Source organism: Jaculus jaculus, chromosome X, assembly GCF_020740685.1.
Source record: "Jaculus jaculus isolate mJacJac1 chromosome X, mJacJac1.mat.Y.cur, whole genome shotgun sequence".
Classification (NCBI taxonomy): Eukaryota; Metazoa; Chordata; class Mammalia; order Rodentia; family Dipodidae; genus Jaculus; species Jaculus jaculus.
The window spans coordinates 19,934,726-19,959,420 of NC_059125.1; the positions used below are offsets into that span (position 1 = coordinate 19,934,726).

General features: G+C 39.0%; 1 protein-coding gene across 2 annotated transcripts in view; it reads left to right on the forward strand.

Annotated features, from left to right (window-relative positions):
• Tab3 (TGF-beta activated kinase 1 (MAP3K7) binding protein 3) overlaps positions 1 to 24,695 on the forward strand; it is a 74,769-nt gene that overhangs the window by 17,355 nt on the left and 32,719 nt on the right. For both annotated transcript variants that reach the window (XM_004663688.2, XM_045140385.1), the window contains exons 2-4: positions 7,231 to 7,333; positions 11,176 to 11,264; positions 23,494 to 23,685. In XM_004663688.2, the coding sequence (XP_004663745.2) occupies positions 23,584 to 23,685 (102 nt within the window). In that variant the 5' untranslated portion in view covers positions 7,231 to 7,333; positions 11,176 to 11,264; positions 23,494 to 23,583. The remainder of the gene's footprint in view (positions 1 to 7,230; positions 7,334 to 11,175; positions 11,265 to 23,493; positions 23,686 to 24,695) is intronic.

Genomic DNA, 24,695 nt, shown 5'->3' on the forward strand with positions numbered 1-24,695 from the left:
ATCTTTGCAAGTAGTCTTTTACCCCTAATTATGCTTTTAAACTTTTCTTCATTTAATTTTTAAATACTTATTTCAGAGAGAGTATATGGGTACCCTAGGGCTTCCTGACACTGCAAATGAACTCCAGACCCATGTCCCATTTTGCACATCTGACTTTAGATCGGTACTACTTGGGAAACAGACTCAGACCATCATGCTTTGAAAAAAGCTCCTTTAGTCACTGAGCTGTCTCTCTAGCCCTATTGTTTTTCAAGTTGATATTTATTAAAATGATCAAATCTGGGCATGGTGGCACAAACCTTTATTTCTAGCACTTGGGAGACAGAGGTAGGAGGATCACTGTGAGTTTGAGGCCAGCCTGAGACTGTAGTGAATTCCAGGTCTACTTGAGCTAGAGTGAGACCATATCTTTAAAAACCAAAAATTTAAAAAAATATATAAAATGATCAAATGTGTGGTTTGATATCTTTTATCAGTTTTGGAAAGATTTTTTTTATCATGAATATACTGCTTTTATCTCATTCTATCTCTCCTTCTGTGATTGTAATTAACTGTCAGTCAGCCATCTCACTGTATTCTCTGCAATACTTATCTGTTCTCTTTATACTAGCCCTGTCACTCCAGTATTTAGGTTCACTCATTTGTGTCCATCTGTTATTAGATGTAGTTCATGACTTAATACCTGTTTTGTTTTTTTTTTTTTTTGCATTTTCAGTATCAGAATTACTTTGATTATTTAAATAATCTATGATCATTTTGTTCATAAAAATATTTGTTACAACCATGAACCACAGATATGATATATGCCACATAAAATTACTGTTAATTTGAGTAGATGGCTCCCAATATGTTCACTGTTTTATTAGTTTGTAGTTTGCATCTGCAGCCACCTGGCTGGAGGCAGTGTCACTGGGTGGATCTTAAGGTGTGGTGGTGGGTTTCAGATTTCAATAAATTGTGCCTAGCTAGAGTTCCTGAAGTGTGCTATGATATGCTGTGTGGTTTTTGGCCTTAGGCTTGTGCTTCTCTCTTTCTCTGCCTGGTCCTGTAAGAGCTGGTCAGCTTCTTCTGCCATTATGGAACTACCCCTGGATCTGTAAACTTCAATAAATATCCCTTTCTCCATAACTGTGCCTGGTCTGTAAGTTCATCTCAGCAAACCTGAAGCTACAATTACATTATGTGGTAGTGTTATAACTGTCTTAGTTTGTACACTATGGTGTTTTCACAGAAAGTTTCTTAAAACTTTTCCTTGTCATTAAGTGGCATATAGCCATACTTGGCCACATTTATAGTTTCAAGTTAGTTGCTAAAGTTTTTAAGTTTGACTTTTGTCACTTTAAAAAAATATCTTATTTTTATTTATTTATGGCAGAGAGAGAGAATGAGAATGAGTGAGTATGCCAGGGCCCTCAGCCACTGCAAACGAACTCAAAATGCATGGACCACCATGTGCATTTGGCTTAGGTGGTGTTGCAGTCCGGTTCACATTGCTGGTAGAAATCACCCAACCAAGAGTAGCTTCTGGGAAAAAGAGGTTTATTTTGGCTTACAGGCTTGAGGGGTAGCTTCACGATGGCAGGGGAAAACGATGGCATGAGCAGAGGGTGGACATCACCCCCTGGCCAACATAAGGTGGACCACAGCAACAGAAGGGTGTGCCAAACACTGGCATGGGGAAACTGGCTATAAAGCTCATAAGCCCGCCCCCAACAATACACTCCCTCCAGGAGGCATTAATTCCCAAATATCCATCAGCTGGGAACCTCACATTCAGAACACCTAAGTTTATGGGGGACACCTGAATCAAACCACCACAGGTGGGTTCTGGGGAATCCAACCTGGGTCTTTAGTCTTCCCATGTAAATGCCTTAACTGCTAAGCCATCTCTCTAGCACTGTGTGTGTGTGTGTGTGTGTGTGTGTGTGTGTGTGTGTGTGTGTGTGTGTAGAGAGAGAGAGAGCAGGGACATCCTCAAATGTCCTTCTTCAGTTATACCATCTACCTCTATTTGGAACAGGGTCTCTTATTGGCCTGGAACTTGTTATTCAGGCTAGCCTGACTGGCCCTTGAGCCCCAAGTATCTTCCTGTTTACCTCTCCTACACTGGTATTATTACAGGCATGTGCCACAATAGCTGTCATTTATCATGTGTGCTGCCATCAAACTTATGTCCTCTTACTTACGAGATGTGCATTTTACCAAATGAGGAGTATTCCCAGCCCTGGTTTTTGTCTTGAACATAGAAGCAAAATTTAAAATCTGCACCTGATACTTCCAATACCTGGCCCCTCATTAAAACTGTTTTGTTGTTTTATGTGGAGTTTGCTTATCTTGTAGTTTCCTAGCATGCCTGTTTTTCTTTAATTGTATGCTAGGTATTGTATTTAATAATTATTTGAAAAATCATTTGAGACCAGAAGTGATTTATTTCTGAAAAGTGTGTATGTTCATTAATCTGATTTTCCAAGTCCAGGATTGCTTAATAAAATTTAAGGTTTTTGGCAGTACTGGAGATTGAAGTCAGGGCAATGTATGCCAGACAAGCACCCTGTTACTGAGCTATATTGTTACTTTTTTCAGATTTTCCTTGGCCAACCAAATGACTAAAGACTATGTTGCATTCAGTGAATAAGTTTCAGATTTGCATTTACTTCTTACGTAGGGTCCTTCAGAGTCCCCAACCTGAGGTGCGGGAAGAGACTTTTTCTCTTTTGTAGATCTGGCTTATCAGTCTGTCATATAAGAGTTTATCATCTAGCTTCCTTCTCTGCATTCCAGTTCTTAATGGATCTCAAAGTATTATCCTGACAGGTCTTAGACCCTTTTAAACCATTTTTATATGTTTCTCAGTTCTGTTATTTGTCTTTTGGAGGAGTGACTGAAATTACTTAATGTTTTTCACAGATGGAAAGGTGCTTGTGGGCAGAATTGACTTAACGAATGGCAGTGAATTTTCTGCTTTTCTCTAAAACCTTAAACTAGGTCTTTAGCTTAATACAAACATTGACTTAGCTATACTCACATGTATAATTACATTATTTTTTTATTCAGAGGTTACCATATTATATGTGTATGTATGTGTGCAAGTGGATTATTTCCTGAATATTCATCACGACTTAGAGCCATTCAATTTGGGCACTTTCTGTTTTGTCCTTGGCAATGAATAAGTTTATTGTACTTAAATTTTAGCTGAACATAGTGACTGGAATGGCCCCCTTAATTTGAAATCCCTCTTAAGTCCTGTTGAAATTGAGATGCCTAATATCAACCATATATATTATTTACTCTCATGGAGAAGAGTACTTTGCTAGATCCAAGATTCCTTTTTACCATGACTTCTTAGTGTACCCATATGTGAGTATAATGTGCATCTATTTGTGTCAACCAAAAATAAGAGAGTGTTCTATGAGATTGATAGGTTGGCTGCCATATGTGAACTTAGTCTAATCAATAAATATGGTGCATTACCAAATACAACCTTTTCACTTCTAGGTAAGTTAAATGGATTCCAACAGTCACCTTTGAGGTTAGTATATGATGCCTAGGTGTGCTATTAAGCAAAAGATTAGGAAGCAGGCCAGGCCTGAAAGAGCTTAAGTAATTTGCCTGTGGTCTAACAGCTGGAGCATGCTATCTGTTTCCCCTACTCCCCCAGTTAGGGTCTCACTGTAGCTCAGGCCAACCTGGAATTCACTCTGTAGTCCCAAGCAGGCCTTGAATTCATAGCAATCCTCCTACCACTGCCACATTTTATTTAAACTATTCCAGCCTACAGATGCTCATTGACTTCACAATTTTATTATTTTTTTGCTCTTTTTTTCTGTAAACCATAAAATAGCATGACCTTATGACTCATGTCCTCAAGTTAGAATCAATTAAAAGATTGTTCTTTCCTATTCCATCCTCACTGACCATTTCTAGAACATTGTTCCACTGGCTCTAGAATTTACCAACCTCTGTGTGCTGTAACTAGTCTTTTCTCACCTTTGCATGTCTAGTGCCTTTTTGAATGTCCAATTCTTAAAAAAAAAGTTGCCTCTTTTCTTTCCTTTACATTTACCATCTTTCTTGTTACCCTTGCAGTTAAACTCAAGCGTCCCTACAAACCCCCTTCTTTAATATCTTCTGTAAGGCTTCCTTGTTTGCATTTGAAGATATTGTGGATGAAATTCTAGCCAGAATCTTGTTTCCTCTATTCCCTTCAATGGTAAGAACAGAGGCAGGAGTTCTATGGTGTGGTACTTCCCTTTCTAGATGCCACTCATATCTAATTTTCTGCCCCCCCCACTATGCTCTTCAGTGATACCTTCATCAGGCCTGTGAACATCAACTGCCCACATTAATTGAGTGTATATTCAATCAGATGACATTTGCTTATTTTAAATAATTGATTTATTTTACACGAGAGAGAGGGGGGGAGAGAGAGACAGAGAGAGAAAGAGAGAGAGGTCCAGGGTCTCCAACCACTGCAAACAAACCCCAGACACATGCACCACCTTGTGCGTCTGCAGTAGAACCTGGATCTTTAGGTTTCGCAGGCAAGTGCCTTAACCACTAAGACAATCTCTCTAGCACAGCATTTCGTTATTAAAGTTTTAGAGTGTGAGGACAGCTTCTTCTCAACTTTAGTATTACTCTTTTTTTTTTTTTTTTGGAAATAGGGTATAATTGTGTAGCCTGAGTTGATCTGGAACTCTCTAGTCCCAGGCTGGCCTCACCCTCTCAGCCATCCTTCTACCTCGCTGGGAATAGAGGTGTGCACCAACATCCTGGCTTTAATATTACTTTTATTTTCTCTTGAGAAATATTTTCCTTTTTTGGCCTATTTAAGAATTCTTAGGTTTCTTCTTTCTTACTTTCTTAATTCTTTCTTTCAGCTCATTCATTAAGTTTCTGCCCTTTCCCACTCAAAAATCTGTCATGCTTTAAAATGTAGATAAAACTGATTTGTACCAAACTCTTCTGAGTTTTCTTATTCAACATATTTGTATTTACCCTCCCGGCCCCCATTCTTTAATCCTTGCTTTCCAGAGTACTGGGATTATATGAGTGCCACCACATCTAGCTAAAATAGTTACTGTTTATTTGGAGTATGTTTATTTTTTCTCTAAAAAGAATATAGTGACTTCTAGTTGATTTTTAACTATGAACATTTCCGAGTGGGTACAAATAAAAAGTTCAGTGAATTTCTAATTACCATAGCTAGCAACATGGTGCAACACTTGTTTCTTCTCAGTGCTTTTATTTGTGTGTAGTTTTTCATTTCATACTTGCCCTTTATTGGACTGGCTGCAGATCTTGCATATGTCCCAGACATCACTCATGAGGGTCTAGGAAGGTGCTATTATTCTGTAAAGTCTCAGAGCTGACCCTAGTCTTAGAGCCTCAAATAAAATCACTAAGAGAACTGAGGAAGGAAAAGGGAACACACAAACGTGAAAGTCACAGTTCCTGGATGGAAAGGTATAGCATTTTCTTCTGAGGATACACTTCATCCTGCAAAAGGTTACTTAAGACATAGAAGGAGCTGGAAATCTCATGCTGAGCAGCTCACGTCTAGGTGACAACTTCAAGGAGGTGCATGATGTCAGGCTCAGTGCTTTTTTTTTTTTTTCTTGTTTTAACTCTATCAATGTTTTGTTTTTCGAGGTAGGGTCTAATTCTAGCCCAGGCTGACCTGGAAGTTCACTGTGTAGTCTCAGGGTGGCCTCAAACTCACAGCAATCCTCCTATGTTTGCCTTCTGAGTGCTGGGATTAAAGGTGTGTGCCACCACACCCAGCTAACATTTTTCTTTTTAAAAAATTTTTTTTTAAATTTTTGTATTCATTTTTATTTATTTAGTTGAGAGTGACACAGAGAGAAAGAGGCAGATAGAGCGAGACAGAATGGGCACACCAGGGCCTCCAACCACTGCAAACAAACCACAGATGCGTGTGCCCCCTTGTGCATCTGACTAACGTGGGTCCTGGGGAAGTGAGCCTTGAACCAGGGTCCTTAGGCTTCACAGGCAAGCACTTAACCGCTAAGCCATCTCTCCAGCCCTAACACTTTTCTTTTTGCCAAAAATTTAAAGCATAGCAAGCCATTATCTCACCCCTAAATTATGTGCCATTAAACAATGCATTTTATATAACTATAATGACTTTTTCATATATCATACACCTAATAATGATTCTTCTGTAGTATAGACAATGCTTAATACATAAGTAAGTTTCTCCAATTAAGACCCGTGATTTTCTTGTAATCTATAACAGCTCCTGTTGCTTTCACTTGTAACCTGTTCTTCTGACCTTTGTATTTCATACAGACTGCAAATTAGGTCTATATGTTTAAGTAGGGTTAGATGACACTTTGTTGGCCGGATGGCCAAGGACATATGCTGTCAGTTCATTTTACATCACATCTAGTAACACAGCGTGTCTCATTTTGTCACTTCTGCCATTGTTGCCTAAGTTTGTTTCTATGGAAGAGCTTCCCTCTTCCACTAGTGCTGTTTCCTTAGCCTGAAATATCTTGTCATTACATGAGCTGCTAAAATCCTCAGTTGGGAAAATGAAGAGTCTGCTTTCATCTTTAACGCTTTGTATTATTTCACAAAGATTTATGATAAATAATTTTCTTCCTTCCCAAGGAAGTTAAAAGTCATTTGTGAATGATAGGTTAGTGATTTTATGGGGTAGGTTATGAGGAAGCATCTAGTCTCCTATTCCTGAGTGAGTAACCCTATTTTTATTGAAATTGATGGTAGAGAAAAAAAATGGAAGGAAAGAGCTACTTCATTGCTGCTGACTTTGGTGTACTCTTGAGCTGTGGGAATTTACAAAGTTCTAAACTGCCAGAGACTAAATCAGGCTCACTATAGGGTTATTTAAATTTTTAAAACCCATGATCCCCAAAGGGTCCTAGCAGAGTTTTATAATCAAATGCATTAGAAGGTAATAACTCGATCTTGGGAAGCTGCAGGGATGCTTAATGGTTTGCTCTTCTGCCATTTGTATCTGTGCCTCAGGCAGCAGAGGTGACTGAGGGGAGCATCCTGGGCCAAGCAGCCAAGGGACTTTGTCCTTATCATTAATGAAACAAAAACTTGATTCACTGAAATTTCATGTAGTCAGCTAACTTCATGTTTTCATGATTTTTCATTTGTTCACTGTATCATTTCATGTCTTTTTAAAAAGCTTTCACACTTTGAATAATAACTCTTTGGCCTTTCATTTTTTTGTAGGGCAGAGTTTTCAGCCTCTTCTTCAAGTTTTTCACCGTGAATTGTAGCATATCAAACTGTACAAGGTGTCCTAGTTGAAGCTTTGCCAATTGAAAAATTGGAGGTAAGATGTAGTATGTATAGCTCTTTTAAGATTTTGTTTGTATTGCTTTAAACATTTTTCATGTTTACACCCCTCCTCACGTCTGATGCTTTCCCTTTATGCATTGAAGAGTAAAGATAGCTAGGCGTGTTGGTGCATGTCTATAGTTCTAGCTGCCTGAGATGCTAGTTGGGAGGATTCCTTGTGCCCCAAAGATGAAACACCCTGTCAAAACCAAACCAACCAAGCAAGCCTGAAGAGCAAGGATAAAAAAGATGCCCAGGTGGGTTCATTTACTGAAATAGCAACCTTATCCCCTTAGCAGCAGGTGCTTAGCTGTTTAGCAGTTGGGAAGGACAAGTTCTTTGGAAAATTCATTTGGTATTGGATGCCTTGCTGTCAAATGGAAGGATAATTTAGCAGTTGCTTTTGAATAAAAGGACACAGACCTCTCTTAGGTGGAATTGATGGAGTGTGGAGGACCTGCCCCAAGGATTAACTCAATCTAGGTCAATATATAGGCTTTCCAGTTTAACTTTGACTATAATTTTACTTATATTCAGATCTATGTTCCATAACTGAATTGGAGAGATGGTAAATGTATTATTTAGAAATAAAGGTTTACTCACCTTTGCCCCCCTTTATATACCTACATATAAATAGTACATTCTTGGGCTGGAGAGATGGCTTAGCGGTTAAGCACTTGCCTATGAAGCCTAAGGACCCCGGTTCGAGGCTCGCTTCCCCAGGTCCCACGTTAGCCAGATGCACAAGGGGGCGCACGCGTCTGGAGTTCGTTTGCAGAGGCTGGAAGCCCTGGCGCGCCCATTCTCTCTCTGTCCCTCTATCTGTCTTTCTCTCTGTTTGTCGCTCTCCAATAAAAAAAAATTAAATATATTTAAAAAATAAATAAATAAATATTACATTCTTGGATCCACATATGAGAAAGAACATGTGGTTTGGGACCTCCTAAGTATGGGTCACCTTTGTTCCTTCTTTCCAGATGTGTCTTTTCCTGCCAATTCATAATTCCATTTTTTAAACTACTGAGAAAAATTCCTTTTTGTCTGTGTACCACAACTTCAGCACCTATTCATCTCTTGTTAGACCTTTAGGCTTGGTCCATTTCCTACCCATTTTGATTAAAACAGCAATAAACATGGGTGTGTAGGTAAAACCTAAAAAGCTAGAAAGGGGACTAAGCAGGTAATAAAAGAGGACAAGGGGCTAGAGAGATGTCTCAGTGGTTAAGGTGCTTGCCTGCAAAGCCTAACAACCTGGGTTTGATTCCTAAATATCCATGTAAAGCCAGATGCACAAAGTGGCACATGTTTCTGGAGTTGGTCATTAGCAGCTAGAGGCCTTGGTGTGCCTATTCATAGTAGTCATAATTCTTGTTTTGAGTGATTGGTAAAGCTGTATCAAGAATGTCTATAAGGGGCTAGAGAGATGGCTTAGCAGTTAAGCGCTTGCCTGTGAAACCTAAGGACCCCGGTTCAAGGCTTGATTCCCCAGGGCCCATGTTAGCCAGATGCACAAGGGGTTGCATGCATCTGGAGTTCATTTGCAGTGGCTGGAAACCCTAGTATGCCCATTCTCTCTCTGTCTCTCTCTATCTGCCTCTTTCTCTCTCTCTCTGTCACTCCCAAATAAATAAATCAAAAGAACAAAAAATAAATAAAAAAGAATGCCTATAAGACTATTGGTTTTGATTACTAGAGAGTCTTTCCACCTCGTGGCAATTTTTTTTTAAACATATTTTCTAACATAATAACATATATTGGTGTTTGTTGTAAGTTATACACTGGAAAAAAGGCTATGAAGCCTTTTAATCATAATGCCCTTTTAGTCAGTTTTTAAATCTCTATCCTTTCTTTAGTCACCATCTTGTGTAATACAGTGGTTTGTATTGAAGTTGGGTTTGGTGTTTCTTTTTGTAATTTTTCTGATTTATTTGCAAGAGATGGAGAGACAGACAGAGAGAGAGAGAGAGAGAGAGAGAATGTCCATGCCAGAGTCTCCAGCCACTGCAAAGAAACTCGACACATGTACCATCTTGTGCATTTGGCTAATGTGGGTTCTGGGGAATGGTACCTGAGTCCTTTGGCTTTGCAGGCAAGAGCCTTAACTGCTAAACCATCTCTCTAGCCTGAGTGTGGTGTTTCTTAGCTCAAGAAATACTAACATCTTGGGCTGCATAATTCTTTGTTGTTATGAGCTGTCTTGTGTATTGTAAAATGCTTAGAGGCATTTCTGGACTCTGCCTACCAGGTGCCAGCAGGGCTCTTCCTCAGTGTGACAACTGGAAGTGCCTGTAAACATTTCCAAATGTCTCTTGCAGGGCAGAATTGCTCCCAGTTAAGAACCACTGGGATAGAAGATATGTTAGAGTTACTTCCAGCTTTAAATTTGTATTGCTCTGATTTTAAAACTGGAACCTACTCTTTGCAATGAAGCTTTAATGTCATTTCTTCAGTGAAGCTTTCCTTCTCTCTGACTTCCCTTAATTGTTTCTTCTCCTAACTACTTACTATAGAATTTAACCCCACTCAAGTTATAGCTAACAGTGTGTTCCTCTCATTTTGTGATATTTTTAAGTTCAGATTTTGTTAAATGAGTGAATAATGGATTCAGAAATATTGTCAACTTAGAAAGTGCCAAGTAAATGATTTTTAATGATGTTTTTGCTAAATTTTAAATCCTTTCACTTGGAAGTCCCACAAAATTTGAATGTCTGGATTAATGAGATTGATTACTCTTTTTTTAAGTCATAGATGTGTTTTAGAGTACAAGAGCTTACAAAACATAATGTGAGAGATGTACAGGAACACATCTGTGCTGCACCTGAGAGTTACAAAAATAAAAGCTAGGCATGGTGGCATGGACTTGTAACTCTAGCACTGGGGAGATAGAGACAAGAGGATCCCTGGGACTTGCTGACTAGCTAGTCTAGCCTCCTTCAAGAGTTCTAGGCCAATGAGAGATCCTGTCCCAAAACAGGTGGGTGGTTGTGCTGGAGAGATAGCTCCACAGTTGACGCACTTGTCTGCAAAGCCTAAGGACCAGAATTCAGTTCGCCAGTGCTCATGTAAAGCCAGATGCCCAAGATTGCACATGCATCTAGGGTATACTTGCAGTGACTGGAGGCCCGGATGTGTCCATTCTGTCACCCTCTCTCTCTCTCAAATAACTTACCAAATAACTAACTAAATAAATAAATAAATAAGGAGATTCAAAAAAATTAAAGGAAAGGTGGCCGGTGGTGCATACCTTTAACCCCAGCACACGGGAGGCAGAGGTAGGAGGATCACTGTGAGTTCAAGGCCATCCTGAGACTACATAGTGAATTCCAGGTCAGCCTGGACTATAGGACCCTACCTCAACCCCCGAAAAAAAATTTAAAAAAAATAAAAGGTGCATGGCACCTGAGGAACAACACCTGAGGTTGTCTTCTGACCTCCACACATGTCCACACACATGCATGCATGCATGTGCATGTGTACACACAGTCAAATGCACACAAAAATCATAAAAGTTAACAGTATAGTTAAGCTGTTTCAGTTTTCACAGCCAATGTTTTCTTAAATACACTTTATTACATTAATCAATTAGAAAGCTTCCAGGTACTCAAAATGTAAATAGGAAAGGTAACTATGCAATTAAAAATCCTATGTGTACGTCATAGGCCTGGGCTTAAGACTGTCTTTTCTCAGTGAAGTCAGGATGGGAAGTGGCAACCAGCTGTACCATGGAAACCTTCAGAAGGTAAGGAGTGGGCTGTGTTCTTGATGTTTTAAATTGCAACCTTTTATATATGGAATTAAGAAATTAGTGTAAGGATACATATCTTTTTATTTTCACAGATTTCTAGACTACTGAGAAGGAAGGTGCAGTCAGTGCTGGAGATGTGACTACAGAAGCTCCCATGTCAGGCCTTGTAGACCATATTGAGGTATTTTTTTTTTCTTATTTGAAATAGACTGTTTTTCAGACAGGTTTAATTTTATAGACTTGAGAAAAGAGTACAAAATCTTATACTCAGATTTCCATATTCTTAACAGCTTATATTAGCATGATCCATTTGTTATAATTAGTAAACGATTTTTAGTAACTGAAGTCCATACTTCATTTAGATCTTATTTTTTAACCCGGTGGTTTTTACTTTATGTATTTATTTATTTTGTCTGTCTCAAGATTCCATGTAAGAAACTATCACATTTGGCTGATAAATCTCCTTAGGCTTCTCTGAACTGTGACAGTTTCTCACACTGTCCCTGTTTTTTTAAGGCCTTAACAGTCTTGTGGGATGCACACTGATCAGGTTCTTTATAGAATATTCCTCAGTTGGGATTTGTCAGATGTTGTGCTCATGATTAGACTCAGGTTATGGATTAGAAGAAGGCTACAAAGCACCATTTGATGCTTATACCATACACAGTGTATGTACTATGTATGTGGCATGTTGACCTTGATCCACCTGGCTGAGACAGTGTTTGCCAGGTTTCTCTACTGAAAAGCCATCCGTATTTTGTTCTTTGGAAAGAAGCCAGTGTGCATTCTGTGCTTAGGGAAAGTTATACTCTTTCTCCTTGAAAATAAATGATGGGAACCAACTGTTTGGGATTCGTGGACATATCTCACTTTCACGCTTATTTTATCCTTTCTGTATATCACTGTGGACTCCTGGATATTTATTTTATATTTTGGCTCATAATCTTTCTTTTAGAGTTCTAGTTTTCCTAGCTTTGGCCATTGAGAGCTCTTTGAGTTGGCGCCTTTGTTGTTTTGGCATGCCCTCATCATTACAAAATTTGTTTTGCTTTATTACTTCCTTGTACTCTAGCATTATAAATGCTCCAGGCTTCTCCTGTATATTCTTTGTTGCAGTTCTGGAATCAGACATTTCTATCTGGGTTGCGGTTCCTTTTCTTATAGAGTGTCACTAGCTCAGTAATAGGATGTGTTCATTGTGGCTTAAATGCTTTTTTTTTTCTATGCTCCCTTGGTACATATTCCATGGCTACACTAGATATAGGCATATGTATAAATACTTCTGTGTATAGGTTGTTAATGAAAAGCATTCATTTCAGGAGTGAGTTTAAACTAAATCTGAATATACTTCTGTTTGCTTTGGAGGATCTACTTATTTGAAAATGTTTTTATTGACTATTTATTACAAATAATGGTTTGTTTGCATAATATATGTCTTTGTGAGAGTATGACAAATATGAATTATACACAGCAAATATGTGTCCTTCAAATGGTTTCCACTATAATGAGCATTTTATAGGATGCTTATTTTACAAACTTTTAGATATATTTTAGGAGAAATAACAATGATCATTTTCCCATCGCATGATATTTTGTGACACTTTTATACGCATGTACAAAAAGCCCTAAAATTGAAATATTTGTCAGTAAAAAGTCATGTCCTAGTATATACCATGTCTCATATCTGTTAAACATGAAAAATTTAGTCTAGTAAAAATTTTCTTGTTTTCAATGACAGATTTGTTGTAAATCTGCCTTTTAAAGTTATGACATCATCAGAGTCTTACTGGATAGCCATCAATATCAAGAATTATGGTTAAAAACAAAGACTTCAAACTTGCTTTCTAACTTTATGGCTTAACCCTGATGGTAGACAAATGATTTACCATCTCTGTGCCTTGATTGATCTTCCCCGTTTGTAAAGTATGGGTATTACTATGGGAATTAAATGAGTTAAAGAATTAGCACAGTGCCTGATTCATAGATAATATGCAATACATGTTATCTAAAATCAAAACTTCTGGGCTGGAGAAATGGCTTAGTGGTTAAGGCACTTGGCTATGAAACCTAAGGACCCATGTAAGCCAGATGTACAAGGTGGCACATGCTTCTGGAATTTGTTTGCAGTGGCTGGAGACCCTGCTGAACCCATATTCTATCTCTCCCCACTCTTTCCCACCCTCTCTCCCTACCTCTTTCTCTCTCTCAAAAAACAAACGAACAAATAAACTTCCAAAGCAGCAGCAAAATGGATGAAAGTTCCAAGGAGAGATTTATATAAATATATTGTTTATTTTTGAGCTAGGGTCTCATTGTACCCCTAGCTGCCCTGGCATTCATTCTGTAGCATTCTGTAGTCCCAGGCTGTCCTCGAACTCACAGTGATCTGCCTGCCTGTACTTCCCAAGTGCTGGGATTAAAGCTGTGTGCCACCTCTCCCAGCATTTGGGAAGTGGAGACAGGAAAATCAGGAAATTGAGGCTAGCCTCACCTACAAAGAGTGAGTTTAAGGCCAGCTTGAGCTACATGAGAATCTACCTCAAATAAAAAAAATAAAGAATAAAAGATAAATGACTGATTATTTTTAAATCTTAAACAGCCTCTCAAGACAAGACAGACTTTCCTTTAAGCTTAAGAGATGTTTCCCACTCCCATCAAGATTGTGCACCTGTGTATCATTGACTCTCTAGGGGTCATTTGCTGCTTCTGAGATTTTAATGAGAGAAGCCAGCCAGGCTGCTTAATACCTTTTCTTGCCTGGCATAATGACTTCATATGCCCCAAATTACTGCATCAATAGCATTCTATTTGACAAAGCTGATATTTCCATACTGTCTTCTGAATATATTTGAAGTGCCACAGACGTAGCACATGTGAAACATGTCTAGACTACAGTATGTGTGGCTTTCAGGGAGTGTAGGAACTGGCCTTTCTAAATAAAAGGGGTATGGCTGTAACACAGTTTAGCCTGTTGTTGCCTGTAGTTGCTCAATAGTCTGATATTTTTTCAAATAAAAGCTAAGTGCATAAAGTTTTTTATGGAGTCATCCTATTTTAAAATTCAGTCCTTTTTTTTTTTTTTTTTTTTTTTTTTTTGTTAACACTGACAAGACCAAACCAGGCAGATCTGTAGGCTGGATTCAACCCACAGACCACCAGTTTGCAACCTCTAGTATAATTATTTTAGGAAGTGAGCTAAAGTTCTAGCCATGGTAAAATATTCTGAGCCATAATGGCACTAGCCCGTGTCTTTATGAAACTCAGAAAAGGCCACTGAAATGAAGCACTTAAGTGTCCATATCATTTTTCCAGAATGTGGGGAAATGTAGTGTCAGAGCACAGTGCTTTCTCTCTGATTGGGAAGAGGAATTCTTTGGGAAGAAATCCCAGCAGCTCATTTTTAGGAACAGAACCCACTGGATAGTGGGGCCAGTGCTTCTGAACTAAGGAATTGGCCATGCAATCAAAGGAAGCCTGTGATGCTACTGCTAAGTATCTAGGTGTCCAGATACAAACAGGGTCTTCAGCCAGTCATTCTGGCACACACCTGTAAACCCAGTACTCAAGAGGCTTAGGCAGGAAGATTGCTGCAAGTTTGAGGCCAGCCTGAGTTACAGAGTGAGGTTTTGTCTCAAAAAAAAAAAAGCAGGAGATGGAAGAGGAAAAAGAAGGAAAGGGGGGATTGGTTTAGACTTTTAGTGAACAAAGGGACATGACTTATTTTTTTAAGTATTTTAGGAGAGCTGGGGAGATGGGTTAGTGGTTAAAGATGGTTGTCTGCAAAGCCTACCAGCCCAGGTTTAATTCCTTAGCCATCCACATAATGCTGGGTAGATGCTCATTTTCACTAGCAAAAGAGTCTGGAGTGTACCCCCACTCAAATACATAACATACATACAGTGCCCCCACAAATGCATAAATGCATACTTACATACATGCATACATACAAAATTTTAAAGGCATTTTAGGGCTGGTTATATAGTTCAGTTGTTTCAGTACTTGCCTAGATGCACAAAGCCTTGGTTTCCATCCCCAGCACCACATGAAAAAATAGTGGTGCACGTGTATGATTCTAACAATGAGGTGGTGGAGGTAGGGCGAAGAGCTCAAGGCTGCATAGCAAGTCTGAAGCTAGTCTGAGCTACATGAGACCCTGTCTGTAGAAAACACATTTTAATACATTTTATAATCTTTAAAAGATCATTACATTTGTATAAGGGTGTTTTATAGTACTGTGAAGTCATAAGTGGGTATCCACATTAGTTAGTACTTAAGTGAGTGAATGTTTGTACAGGGCAATGTGTCAACTATTCCACTATTAAGATTATGTATATAGGGGCTGGAGTGATGGCTCTGTGGTTAAGGGCACTTTCTCGCAAAGCATGATGGCCCAAGTTGGATTCCTCAGTACCTATGTACAGCCAGATGCACAAGTTTGTGCATATGTCTGATGTTCGTTGCAGTAGCAAGAGGCTTTGGTGTACTGGTCCATCTCCCCGTCCCTCCCTCCTTGAAAATAACTAAAGAAAAAAGTTAGAAACGGATTACATGTATAATCCCTTAAGGAGGGTATGTTTTTTTTTAATTTTTTTAATTAATTTTGTATTCAGCAAATACAGTCAGTTTGGTACCATTATTAGGCTCATCCATGACCTACCCCTCCCCATTGGCCCCTCCTTGTTGAGGTATATGGGTCGTGCATTGTGGAGTTAGCCCACAGTTATGGGTACAGTAAATGTCTCTACATATCATGACCCAACATGTAGCTCTGACAATCTTTCCGCCCCCTCTTCCGCAAAATTAAGGAGGATATGTTTTCATCAGTTTAGATTAATCATCTTTTCAGATTGTGTATAGGTAATGCACTGTTGATTTCTATTTGAAATACACTTTTTTGGCGGGAGGTCAAGATAGGGTTTCACTTTAGCCCAGACTGACCTGGAATTCACTATGTAGTCTCAGGTGGGCCCTGAACTCACAGCGATCCTCCTACCTTTGCCTCCCAAGTGCTGGGATTAAAGGTGTGCACCAACATGTCCAGCTATGAAATATACTTTAATATCATTTTTAAAGCCAAGTATTTGTAACCATTTTTAAAAAGGCAGCTTCTATGTTAAATAAGGTAACTTCTTGACCATTACTTCTTGTGCATCCTAAATCAGCTAACTGCTTTGTATAAGAATTTTTTCTATCCCTCTCAGCTTTCTACCTCTCCACATACCACATGCTCCCTGATTGGATGATAAATCAGTCACAGTTTGCTATCTTTTTGGGGGGGGGGGGTGTCCAGTCAGTGAAAAGCAGTTATCATGGAGGTGGACGTGTCCTAGAATGTTCCTTGGTTCCTAACCACAGAAGTAGTAGGAAAACCAGACTTTGGAGAAAACAGACTTAGATTTGAGTTATGATTCTTCTATAATTTCTTTTCTCTGAATTCATGTTTTATTTGGAAAATGGAAACAATCATAGTTACTTTTGAAGGCATAGTTGGTTAGTAGATGGTAGCTAATAATAGCAGTAAAATCCAGGGAAAGTGTGTGCTAGAACCTGATGGAGTGCTCCAACTATATTGAGCCCATGTTTGGTACTTAAAACCTGTTATTTTTCACTCTTGTTCTCTTTACTTCTTTTGTATGAAAAGACCACTGCTTTGGCTTTGTGTCTTAAAGAGTTCTAATTAGGATTGGGAAATGGAAAAATAAAGATATTTTTGAGTGACTGGAGCTCTAGAAGCTCTTTATCATTTCGATTACACAGCCATGAGTTGTTTTGAATATAGTCAGCCCTCAAAATATTGAGGGGTTGTTTCTTGGTAGGAAAGCTGTTACCACTTTTGTAAACACAGGCAGATTTGATTAAAGTCATTTTTATCATTTAATTTGACTCATTTATTTTCAGTTTTCACCTCATAAATATCTACAGATAAGCCCTGTACCTAGTCAGTGTACACACTCAAAAGACGTCTAAAAATGCTTAAGGACAGAAATTTTTCAGGATACTATTTAATTTACTTATTTTTTTAGATTTTATAACATTTGCAGACTTCATATTTTGGTCAAATATTTCTAATCTGAAACCTGCAATGTTCCAAAACCCAAAACTGAATGTCATGTCAGTGGTCACAAAGTTTCAGGTTTTGGAACACTTGGGTTTGAATTAGGGATAATCCAGCAGCATTGAATTTTTTTTTTTTTTTTTTTTTTTTTTTTGGTTTTTCGATGTAGGGTCTCACTCTGGTCCAGGCTGACCTGGAATTAACTCTGTAGTCTCAGGGTGGCCTTGAACTCATGGCGATCCTCCTACCTCTGCCTCCCGAGTGCTGGGATTAAAGGCGTGCGCCACCACACCCTGGAAGCATTGAATTTTTATTAAAGAATGTTGATTGTAGTCTTACTCTTATTTAAATGAAGATCCTAAAGTTTTAGAGCTGCCTTTTCCCAACATTCACCAACTACAGATGAATACTGAGTGTTGGAAACACGGTTGGTCTGCATTGAGGTGTGCTAAGCATGAAATAGCCACTGGGTTTTAAGGACTTAGTTTGAAAGTAAATGGAAAATAATAATGATTTTTATATTGACTATATATTAAAAGAATATTTTTGATTTACTGAATTGAGTAAATGTTGATTTTAAAGTTTTACTTGGTGCTGCTCTCTACTGTTACTTCTTCTCAGCCCTTTGACACGTGTTGAGTCTACTCAGCAGTCACCACCATCTGAAAAGAGAAAGTGCTGCTCTCAAAAAAAGAAGTGCTGAAGAAGTAACAGAGAGTAGCACTACGTGCGACTGACCAAATGTGAGAGCAGCACTAATAATAGACATAGACGTAGGCATAAACATCAGACTATTTGGTGGGCATAACATATCCATGTAGCCAAGCAACAGTGACCTTCCCAGGTTTTGACTAGCTTTTCGGTATAATGCTAGGAAGTATTCTATAATATAAAGAACCCTCTCCTGTGCAGTGGGCCTCAAATCTAATCAGAGTACAATTGGTTACCCCCATGACAGGCATGCCACTTTGGTACCAGTGGGCACATGTTGCTTGGGCGGCCAGTTGTGTAACTTGCTGCAGGGTCTACTGCTGGTTAAGACTGTTAGTGACTTTTCTCCTCCAGCAGGCTACACAGCACTTCCAGGCAGCAGGAGGAAGCTTCCAGTTCAGTGCTTACTTAATTTCTCAGTGTCCTATAGCCTCAGGATGAAATTTCTTCAGAAATAGGGTCTTCCCATATACTTCTGGCAAGCAACCAAGAACCTTCGCAATAGCCTGTATTTTTTAGGACTTCACGAGCCTTAACTCACTAGGCAGGGTCCCATGCCGGGCACTGAAATGTTTCTGTAATAACTTATGGTGTCTAGGCACAGCATTTGTATCCCCATGTAGTATCAGCCCAACTCTTTTTAAACGTGTGTGTGTGTGTGTGTGTGTGTGTGTGTGTGTGTGTGTGTGTGTGTGGTGTGTGCATGTGCGTGCGCACGCACAAATATAAATTAGCTAAGAAAGAATGGGTTTCCATGTGGCTTTTTCTTCAGTTTTGATTAATCCTCCTTTAAACTTGCATGTTAAATTGAAGCCTACATTGCTAAATTGGCAGAATCTCTTACTTAGCATTTCCAGTTTAGGCTATTTTGAATGTGATAAACTTGAGAAAATATATTAAATATATTGTAAGTCTATTATTGTACTTAAACATTCAATAACTACCCTACATAGGTAATCTTATTTCATCAAGAACTATAGGGAAAAAGGAAGTAAGGGGGCACAATTCACACAAAAGGTTCATCTATATTTTTTTAATATAAAGAGTGTCTAAGGGCTGGAATGATGGCTTAGTAGTTAAGGCACTTGCAATGCCTGAGGACCTGGGTTTGATTCCCTGGAACCCACATAAAGCCAGATGCATGAAGTAGTACATGTACCTGGAGTTTGTTGTAGCTAGAGGCCCTGGCGCCACACCCATTCTCTATCTCTCTTTCTCGCTCCTTGCAAATATCTTTTTTTTTAAGTATTAATCCAAGTTACTTTTATTAGAGAGATTCATTTACTATAGTAAAATTGATCATTTAACATATTTGAGTACACATATTTGAGTACATTTAACATATTTGAGTAATACAGTGGGGAATGGGGTCCTAAAGTGTAGCAGGCTTAGGCTAAAAGGTTAGTTGGCTTTCGTGTTCATTTTATTTTGCTTTTTCCTTGTTATTTGGAAATAGTTTGAAACTTAGAGAAATTGCAAAAGTAGAAATAGCACAGAGAACACAACATTTTTCATCTGTATGTATCTGGTGTTAAACTTTTTGTTTACTTTATCATTTGTTTCTCCTGTGTGCATGTGTGTGTGCACATGATTATAAATACACACATATACAAAAGTATTTTTTTTCTTGAGAGTAAGCTACATGCCTTATCCTCCAGAAGCTTTATTGTATAATTTCTAAAACAAGAATGTTCTTAAATGTAATCACAACACAATTACAGGTCTAATAATCTTAGTAAATTGAATATTTTTACCTTTGCTAGAATACTTTTAATATAATGTCCATATTCCTCTTTTGTTAGTTGATCCCTAACAAGCCTCTCTGTTACTATAGGATCCAGTCTAGGAACAGGTATTAAATTAGGTAGCATGGCTTAATGCCCTTAAATGTGGTTCATTTTTCTAGCCTCTGTCTTATAAAACACACACAAATATATATAGCCTCAAACTCATAATGATCCTACTACCTCAGCCTCCAGACTGCAGGAGTAAAGATGTGCATGTACCACATTACCTGGCTTAAAACTGATACATATTTGGTTTTTCGAGGTAGGGTTTCACTCTGGCCCAGGCTGACCTGGAATTAACTATGTGGTCTCAGGGTGGCCTAGAATTCACGTCGATCCTCCTACCTCTGCCTCCCGAGTGCTGGGATTAAAGGCATGTGCCACTACACCCGGTTTAAAATTGATATTTTTAAAGGTTACATTTTGAGCGGGGCTTGGTGGCGCATGCCTTTAATTCCAGCACTCAGGAGGTAGAGGTAGGAGGATCACCGTGAGTTCGAGGCCACCCTGAGACCGCAGAGTGAATTCCAGGTCAGCCTGAGCTAGAGTGAAACCTTGCCTCCAAAACTGGAAAAAAAAAAAAAAAGAGGTTACATTTTCCTCCCTTAAAAAACAAAACAAAACAACAGAACAGGGCTGGGGAGATTGCCCAGCAGTTAAAGGCACTTGCTTGTAAAAGCTTCCTGGCCTGGGTTCAATTCCCCAGTACCCATGTAAAGCCAGATACACAAAATAATGCATGTGCCTGGAGTTCATATAAGTACCATGTGCTAACTGATTTCGCCACTGGAACTCCCTGTGCCTGGAGTTCATATGCAGTGGAGTCTCTGGCCTGCCCATTCATTCATTCATATTCATATTCTCTCTCTCTCTCTCTCTCCTCACAAATAAATGAATGAAAATGTTTCAGTAAATAGAAAGCAACATTTCTTATTTGGATATGTGTGAATATTTGAGAGTATAAGGTACACGTTGTCTTCAGTGTATCACTTCTGGCGGTGCATCCTGTCCATCTGGCCTTAATTGATAATGTTCATATTAATTACAAGTTCCAGATGATGATCTGTTTATCCAATACATGGTTAAGATTGGTCCCTTTGAAGTAATAAGCTTTAGAGACAGATTTGGAAGAGCATGTAGAAATCATGTTGTTCATCCAAATTTCTCCCAGATTTAGCATCCATAAACAATGCTAACTTGGGGCTGGAGAGATGGCTTAGCGGCTAAGCGCTTGCCTGTGAAGCCTAAGGACCCCGGTTCGAGGCTCGCTTCCCCAGGTCTCATGTTAGCCAGATGCACAAGGGGGCGCACACGTCTGGAGTTCGTTTGCAGAGGCTGGAAGCCCTGGCGCGCCTATTCTCTCTCTCCCTCTATCTGTCTTCCTCTCTGTATCTGTCACTCTCAAATAAATAAGTAAAAAATTAAAAAAAAAAAACCAAAAACAATGCTAACTTGAAGCAATCTTTACTGTGATGATTGCTAAACGATGATTTATTTTCCAGCTCCAGCACTGTCTGCATGTTTGCCATTTGTAAGCAGGAACCCCTTTGTCCTCAGCCATTTATATATGTATTTAACTAGCATTGGTTTAGACTCAGAGAGTACATCTTTTCTATAGCCCTTTAATTGCTTGGTTATTTTAGTTTTCGTTGCAGATTTGAGAGTCTCTTCAAGCTGACTTGTACACATGCACTCCCTCATCTTTTTTTTAAAAAAAGTATTTTTATTTATTTGAGAGAGAGAGGTAAAGAGAGAGACAGACATAACTGGTACACCAGGGCCTCCAGCCACTGCAAACAAACTCCAGTTGCATGTGTCACCTTGTGCATCTGGCTTACATGGGTCTTGGGGAACCTAACCAAGATCCTCAACCATTAAGCCATCTCTCCCTCATCGTTTGAGAACTTCCCCACGTTATGGCTTAACAGAACTTTTCAGAGTGGCTGGAGTTTTATATGAGTTATCTTCAGGTACCCAGCTGATTCCAGTTTTGTGTATCTGGTGCTCCTGTGAGGGCCAGCATAGCCTGCAGTGACAGCATAGTGGAGGCCCTCAACCCAAGCATGACAGCAGGACTGGGTGGGGAGGTGTTACTGGAAGTCTTACTACAGAGATGCCACCTCTGGACTTGGACTGGGCAGCAAAGTGTTCTGTGTAACAGTGAGATGAGCCAAACTAGAGCAGATAAGGAATGAATAAATTGCAGGGAGCACAGCTATACATGAATCCTGTAATTCAGAAGTCATCTGTATTCCTCTTCTGCATGTTAATTTTCATGATGGTTTTCTGACATCATCCATCGACATGCTTAGAAGCATTCCCTAAAATCTTTCTTGTCATTCTGTGTGTGGCTAAGTGGAATCTTTTACTCAAGGACCTTTGTAGCCACCCTGTAAACAAAGGGCATATAGCACTCTAATAGTCCTGCTTGGAAGGAGTAAGAGAACTACAGGCTAGTAAAAGTCAACAGATGAATTACAAAATGAAATCTATAATGAGTGTCAAATTTGAGATTACATGGTTTTTAATTATTCTCTAAAATATAAACCAGCCAGAGTAATTCAATATAGTTTCTAGGTATATTTGCAAGAAATAGAAAGTTGATATGAGTGCCCTTACTCTGTGGGGCTTAGGTATGTGTCTTAGAGTTATGGCTTCCACTATGTTCTATGAAGATAATTGTATTTTCATTCTTTCAAATGCTTGACCATGTAGTGACTGAACCCAGCAGAAATAGGAGGTTATATGGGTAATATTGTACTTTGTAGTTTTTAAAATGATACAGATAGAAATGGATTAGTTAATTGGCCTTTGATACTACCTGTTAATTGATGAGGTATTGATTTCTTTAGTAGTTGCCTTGTTTGTGTGGATGCAAAAGTTGTGTCTTTCCTGGAAGCCTGAGGGATGGTTTTGTCTATCCAAACCACCTGCACTTCCCTGTGTCCTAGTGCATGTGCCAGTAGTATCATAAGTAGGTGAAAGTCAAGCTATGTAGTTCTAGTTCATAATCAGTGCCCAACATCATTTTTGTAAAGAAAAATAGTGTATTTTTTAATTTGTTTGCCCAGTTGTTTCATTTAGTCAGGGGTTTCCTTTTCTTACAATTAAATTCAGATCATTTGCCTTCAGAGATTGGTAGAATGAATATAAGTGTTCTTGGTGGAATTATTGTTGAATTCTTATTTCTCTTGTTTCATTATTCCAGCCATCAAAATGATATCAGAGGACTGATATGATACCTCCTGGGAAGGCATCACTGATTATGCATAAGTAGGATTTCTAAAGACTAGAAAAATGCAGTTGCCAAACTTGAGCATGATCGCTCATACCTGTATTTCCAGCACTTAAGAGGCTGAGGTAGGAGGATCATAGTGAGTTCAAGGCCAGACTTGGCTACACAGTGAGTTCTAGGTGAGACTACTATAATGAGTCCTTGCCTCAAAAAAATAAAAGTTGCCAAATAATAGTGCATAATAATGCCCTGTAGTTTGAAGCTGGTTGATGCTTTTTTTTCCAGGATTAAAATAAAACTGAACATTTTTGGTTCTTCGTTGTGATTATTTTGTTTGTTATCTTTTATGTTGTTATTTTTAGGCGTCTAACATAGCCTCATTACATCATAAGAATCTCTGTCAAAGTTGAATTTGTCCATTTTCTTACCTTAAAATAAGGAATACTGGTTGGAGAGATTACTCGGTGATTAAGGCACTTGCTTTCAGAGCCTAAGGATCCTAGTATGATTCCCTAGTACCTATGTAAAGCCAAATGCATATAGTGGTATATGCATCTTGAATCTGCTTCTGGTGGCTAAAGTAAAATATGGAATTAGGCTTAACCATACTTTCTTTTCATAGAAAATGACTGTGATGTTGGAAGATCATTACTTTTGGAAGGCCTGCTAACACCCATTTCCTAAGAGAGATTTGACCACCATTTGCTCTGGCATGGCGCAAAGCACTCCACAGCTTGATATTCAGGTTCTCCATGATCTTCGACAGCGTTTTCCTGAAATTCCAGAGGGTGTGGTATCTCAGTGCATGTTACAGGTAAGTTTCCTGCCAATGATAGTGATACTAAATTTTTCTTAGTAGAGTTGGCTTTGTGTTGGGGTGACAAAAATTCAGTTTCTCAAACTTAGTTCAATTGACATTTGGGGCTAGACAATTCTTTGTCTTAGGAATCTGACATGTACCTGGTAGATTGTTTAGCATCTTCTGACCTCTACCCTCTACATTCCTATAGCATCTTCCCAATGAAAAATGACTTCTAGTAGATGTTGCCACGAGTTCCTTGAAAGACAAAATCTCACACAATTGAGACATGAAGAGTTAACTGATGTAGTAAAAAGAAAACAAAAATCCGTAATTGGAACTTAAATTTTTTGAGTTGTCATCAGTCCCTGAATATGTAGAGCCTCGTGTATGCTAGACAAGCACTCTTTTTTTTATATATATTTTTTTATTTTTATTTATTTATTTGAGAGCGACAGACAGAGACAGAAAGAGGCAGAGAGGGAGAATGGGCACACCAGGGCCTCCAGCCACTGCAAATGAACTCCAGACAATGCGCCCCTTGTGGGTCCTGGGGAGTCGAGCCTCGAACCGGGGTCCTTAGGCTTCACAGGCAAGCGCTTAGCCGCTAAGCCATGTCTCCATCCCCAAGCACTCTTTTTTTGTTTGTTTGTTTTTGTTTTTGCTATTTTGAGGTAGGGTCCTGGAATTTACTATGTACTCTCAGGGTGGCATAGAACTCATGGCAATCCTCCTACCACTGTTTCCCAAGTGCTGGGATTGAAGACATATGCCACCATGCCCGGCTTAGGCAAGTACTCTTAACACAGAACTATAATGAACTCAGAGTTGAATTTTGAATATCTAACTAATGCTAACTTCTGTAGAAATATACTATACTGGGCTGGAGGGATGGCTTAGCAGTTAAGGTGTTTGCCTGCAAAGCCAAAGGACCCAGGTTCAATTCCCCAGGATCCACGTTAGCCAGATGCACAAGGGGGCACACACATCTCGAGTTTGTTTGCAGTGGCTGGAGGCCCTGGCAT